The sequence below is a fragment of the Eucalyptus grandis genome, chromosome 7, assembly GCF_016545825.1.
Source record: "Eucalyptus grandis isolate ANBG69807.140 chromosome 7, ASM1654582v1, whole genome shotgun sequence".
Taxonomy (NCBI): Eukaryota; Viridiplantae; Streptophyta; class Magnoliopsida; order Myrtales; family Myrtaceae; genus Eucalyptus; species Eucalyptus grandis.
Window position 1 is genome coordinate 26198665 of NC_052618.1, and position 5582 is coordinate 26204246.

The window sequence follows — 5582 nt, forward strand, 5'->3', positions numbered from 1 at the left end:
CGTTTTGCACCCAATTCGCCAGAAAATTGCAATGTCAACAATTTGATCGGATTTTAGCCCAAGTGGCATTTAAGTGATCCATTTTACTTTGAAACTAGCACTTAAGTGTACATTTCCAAAGTTTTGGTATTTAAGTGTTTTTACGTGCCAAGTTTTGGCACTCTAGGCGTCCCAAGTCCTAAACCTTTTATATGGTGAACAATTCAATTCTAAATATTTCATTTGTGGCAATTTAGTCTTAAATCTTTTGACAATTTATCAATGTAATTGATCATTTTTTTTACAATAAATTGCTGACGTGGATGCCAATTATCCTCAATCGCATGGCCGGTATTAACATGGATGATTTTTGCAATTTTTTAAACATTTATGAATTTTATATTCCTTTATTCCTTTTTTTTTCCCAATTTTCCTCTCCGGATTGCCAACCATCATTTTAATATATGATTAATACAATAGAAAATCTCAAACTGGTACATTTATACTAAATTTATCACAAGCTAATATATAATCACAAAAAATTTCAAATTAGTACATTTATGACAAATTTATTCTTCATTAATTTGTTAAATTTTACTATCAATTACTGAATTAGATAACACGTGGTATCAATTTGAGATTTTATTCTTTATTTGTCACAAGTGTATTAGTGATTTTTTTTTGTAATATTAATCTAATTTAATGAAAATAATGAATGGTGAATTTATCATAAATGTATGTGTTTGGAGTTTTTGATGGTACAAAAATTAATATAGGATAAATTTGTTATGAATGTAATATAATTTTTTTATGAATGTACTAATTTGGAGGGTTTTTGGTGATATTAACCCTTTAATAAAATTATTAAGTTCAAATTTGAACATATTAAAATTATAAAAAATAACATTTGCAGGGAGAACCGAGTTTATTCAAGCTACGACGGTAGAAATGAAAGGGAATCAATTAATGTGTTCTCTAGGTAAAATGAAATAATGCGTTAGCTTTCTCCATCTTTACACGACCAGGAAGACGAACTCCAGGATCGCAGCGATCTCGCCGATCTTCTTCAGCGTCTCCTTCGTCGGCTGATCGTCCACCTTGATTGAGATCATGCTCTGAAAGTTCTCCGAGTCGACGGCGGTCCTCATATATTTCATGAAGCCGATGTTCACGTTCGCCTCCCCTAGGACGCTCCCGATCTTCCCGATAAGACCTGGCTGATCGATCGCCCTGCATAGCAGTATGCAGCCTTCCAACCGGACGTCCACCTCGAAGTTCCCGACCTTAGTCAGGAAGGGGAGCCCGTCTCTCACCTGCCCCCCAACTTCAATATCCCCGGATGTCGATAGGGCGCCATCGAATCTCGACTCTACGCTTGCGATCTGAACCTGGAGGAACTCAAGAGGGTACTCCGGCGAACCGGGCAAAGTGATTCGCTCTTCAGTAATTCTCAGTCCTCTTTGCTTGGCTACTGAATCTCCATTCACCCAGTTGACGATGACGCTGGAAATGGGTTCGATGAGGCCCTTGATCACCCCGGCTCGGAGGAGTTTCGTGTCGAGTTGATCCGGTTCTCTAGCAGAAGCGTATGTGACTTTTACTGCTTTAAAACCGCCTCTTCCTGCGATTAGTTTGACAGCAAATCTTCCTAGATTGATTGCGAGGTCCAGAAATGGCTTCAATTCCGCAAGGACCTGATAGAACAAAGGAGCGTTGAAATGTGCAGGACATATGCCTAATGAACGTAGTAAGAACAGGCAACAATCAATGGAACGGTTTCTTTAGCCTTGAAAAGGATATGTTTTAGACCTCAGATAACATCGTTTTTAATGGGCATTCGAATGAAATTGAAGGATCAATGCAGGACTTCATTATTTGTTACATCGCATGGCGTTAGCTCATGAAGAGACCTGATGCTGCACGATATAAAGATGCGAGATGGTACCTCAGCAGCAACCATCGGTTCATTGACGACGGTCGAAGGAAGATCTCCTTTTAAAGCTTCAATGACGGCTTCTGCAATTTCGATAGACAGTTGTTCCTGCACATTAGCTTTTGCTGTCATCTAATGGCACAGAAAATGAAAAGTTTAAGCACTCGGAAAGTCAGGCCATTCAACCAACCTGAGCTTCGAAAGTACCGTCTCCGAGATTTGGGGTAACGATGACTTTCTCGTGTTGGACGAGCTTGTGGTCTTTCGGTGGCGGCTCCTCTATCAAAACATCTACTGCTGCCTGTTAGAGAAATCACTTCAACGTTCCGGATGATTTAATTAGCAGTCTTCCAAAAGACAAAAGTGAGACAGACAGAAGTACCCGCGACACAATTCCTGAATCGAGTGCCCTGACTAGAGCGTCTTCATCGATCAATCCTCCATGAGTGACATTCAGAATCTGAACGCCTTTCTTCATCTTCGCAAAGGTCTCATCATTAAGCATCTTCTGCGTGGCAGGAGTATAATGCATATGTAAGGAGATGAAATCTGCATTAGCTATGGCCTTGTCGAACGTCACCAACTCTACCCCGATTGCACGGGCTAGATGACCGGAGGCGTATGGGTCATATGCGATTACATGCATTCCCAGACCTTTGGCGCGTTGGGCAACATCAAACCCGACCTCTACAAAACCCAAGACAGCAAGGGTCTTCCCTGAAAGAGACATGCCCACATACTTCTTCCTTTGCCAATTACCTGCATTAGCCGATGCATGTATACCAAAAATCACTTCCAAGTTCTAGCCAAAACAGTTCTGAGTGTTTTAACTATCCAGTTTGAGAATATGTAGTATGTACAGAAGATAGAAAATCTGTTATTATCAAGTGTTCCATTCAGAAATATATGCCGGATCGATCAAAATTCGTTCTGTTATCCAGCAGTCAGCTATAGAAAACTGTCATCAATCAAGTAGCTCCTCTGCAGAATTGTAAGATCTCGGGGCAACCCGTGAGAAAGACATTGCTACTATTAATGAGGAAATATGCCGGTAAACATAGCAGCCCCTGCACAAATATACTGAGATTCACAAACTCAACCTGTTCCTTCAGCATCCCGATTTCTCAAGGTCCAAAGGAACCTCATAAACCGAAGAAAAGCTAGTTCACTATTTCAATTTATACGTACGGAAACGGGATTTCCTGAATTTACACTGCATCTTGCAGTAACTACTATGTGGTTCTACTAAGACATCTTGAAACACATTTTGCGGACCGATTCCGCTTCAGATTTAATATATCTGACTAGTCTATGAAACTCTTCTCGTCTAATTCGTCAAGCATTAAGGTATGAAAAGAATCTATCTAGAACCTGGTGTCGTTCTGAAAAAGAAGAGATAATCACGTGCCATGCTCATGGCTCAGAACATATCAATCTCTGGGACCTGCACGATCTAACGGGTAATGCCAATTGGATACGACAAGTTGACCCAAAAAAGGTGCTTAGAGAAAGCATCCGATTATCGCTGTCGAACCCTTTTAGATCACAAAACCATAGTTGCACATGAGTACAGCTGAACTTTCTATGCGCAGATTCCAGGTCCCATGTTCCTGTCTCTGATTGTTCCACATGAAACTGGACCACGATCCGATGGAATCGTTCAATAGCTTTTGATTTTATAATATATTCCAACAACTTTAGGGACAAAAGTAGTTCATGTCATGAAAGATTTCACAGGTAAATATGCATTAAATAGACGCAGTAGACAATTCAGCAGTCACCATTTGAGTCTCTACATTGTTTCCTCTACATATGCACTCCCAATACTAAACATTGCCAGAACAGAACAAACAGATAGAACTAGAATTGCTGAAAAGGGATTGAAATTTATGAGACAAACACTGACCTGACTTCACCGAAACGGCAGCTTGCGCAATGTTCCGGGCCATGGCCGTCAGAAGGGCGATCGCGTGCTCTGCCACTGCTGAGCCGCTCGCGTTTGGCGCATTCACCACCAGGCACCGGTTCTCGTTCGCCGCGGCCAGGTTCATATTGTCAATCCCACCCCCAGCGATCCCGACCACTTTCAGCCTCCCGCCGGAGCAGCCGAACACGTCCCTGCTCACCTTCATCTCGCTCCCGACGATGAGCGCATCACACCCGCCGATCCTCGCGCACAGCTCCTCGGGTGCGAGGTCAACGGCGTGGTCAACCTCCGCGAAATCCCTGAGGATATCCAGCCCCGCTTCCCCGAGCTCGTCCGCCACCAGGACGGTGAAGCGATCGTCATCGGAGGATGCGCGCAGGGCTGCCGATGGGCGGCGGAGGGCGCGGCGGTGGGAAACGGAGGCGGCGAGGTTCCCTAAGGGAGCGTGCCTGAAGGAGGCGAAAGCACCGGTCGCTAAGGATCCACCGAGCTTGATGGTGCTCGCCATATCGTCGCGATGCTGGATTCATTCGAGGGAGGTGGGGAGGGACGGAATTTAAAGAGCAGCGATGGTGGCTTCATGGGGGAATCGTGACTTTTCATGGAAATGGGAGGGAAGACGAAGTGAAGTTCTAAGAAGAAGTGGGAATAAATTAATGGCGAACTTGGTCAACAACGCCGAGGGGTTAGGCAACTTCACAAGCATAACAAAGTCGTCTCTTCATCCGCCGTCGTCGGCGGCCGTCGAGCTCCATCACGGTCGACGGCGGAGGTAGGGTGTGTGACCTGGTCTCACTGCCGCCGTCTTTTCTTCTTACGCGGTCCCTGCAGAAGCGAGTAACTACCGAGAAGATATTGGCTGCAGCTCTTATTCCACTGTCATCATATTAGTCCATTCATTGGGTGACATGTTTCGCTCGGGCCCCACCGTCCATAACCCTTTGACAAACTCTCTCTCCTCTCGTCTTTGTCTTTTTTCCTGTTGGCTAGGTCCACCTTCATGTGGGGCCTAGCCAGCATTAAATAAAATAAAAAGAGAAAACAAAACAAAATGAAAAGAAGTGGAAGTTGTTTTGTGTGGGGTGTCTGTCGAAAAAATGAAGAGAGGAGAGAGAAAAAGAAAAAAAAAACTGCACGAGGAAGGAAGAAAAAGGAAGAGGGCTGCAACTTTGCGGCTTTGATTCAAATGCCAAATATTGACGGAATCGGCTCAAATTTCAGTATGTTGTTCGTGAGACCGAGGGCTACAAGTTGATGGTTCACCGTCTCCGAATTCTCCAGTTGCGGTTAAAGTTTTCTTGCTCCCAACTTGCTTGTTTGCCATATGTGGTGAAAAAGATGATTGTAATGTTGATGTTGAGTCTGCAGTGTGTGTAGAAGAATACTTTGTGTATCCTGCTATTTTTGGTGATTAGTGGATGTTTTTAGGAGGTCCGTGATTTTTCCCGCATTGGGTTTTGCGTTAAATCCTTGGTGTCGTTATTTCTTTGTCTACTTATCATTTCGGCGTTATATTTACATTTTGTGAGGTTATACATTGCTGGTTGTTGCTGGGGGTTAAGAAATTTTTAATTGATTTAGTTTCGAGGGAGAAATTGATCCTGGATTGCGTTTGGCCGTGGTGAATTGTTGTATCCGGGTTCTCCCCAACAAAGTGGTATTAGAGCTAAGGTCGTAATTCTAGTGTTAAATGGAAGAAACCAGTAGCACCATATTTAAGTTAAATGCTTCGAATTATTCTAT

At 43.4% G+C, this 5582-nt stretch overlaps 1 protein-coding gene across 1 annotated transcript; it reads right to left on the reverse strand.

Moving 5' to 3' along the window:
• Nucleotides 1-885: 885 nt before the first annotated feature.
• On the reverse strand, nt 886-4661 carry LOC104455300 (D-3-phosphoglycerate dehydrogenase 3, chloroplastic). The gene is made up of 5 exons (XM_010070112.3): nt 3819-4661; nt 2295-2671; nt 2103-2213; nt 1925-2020; nt 886-1673 (listed from the first exon to the last, which is right to left on the reverse strand). Exons 1-5 carry the CDS (start codon nt 4345-4347, stop codon nt 993-995), a joined length of 1794 nt encoding a protein of 597 aa, XP_010068414.2. The 5' UTR covers nt 4348-4661; the 3' UTR covers nt 886-992.
• Between the last annotated feature and the right edge of the window lie 921 nt (nt 4662-5582).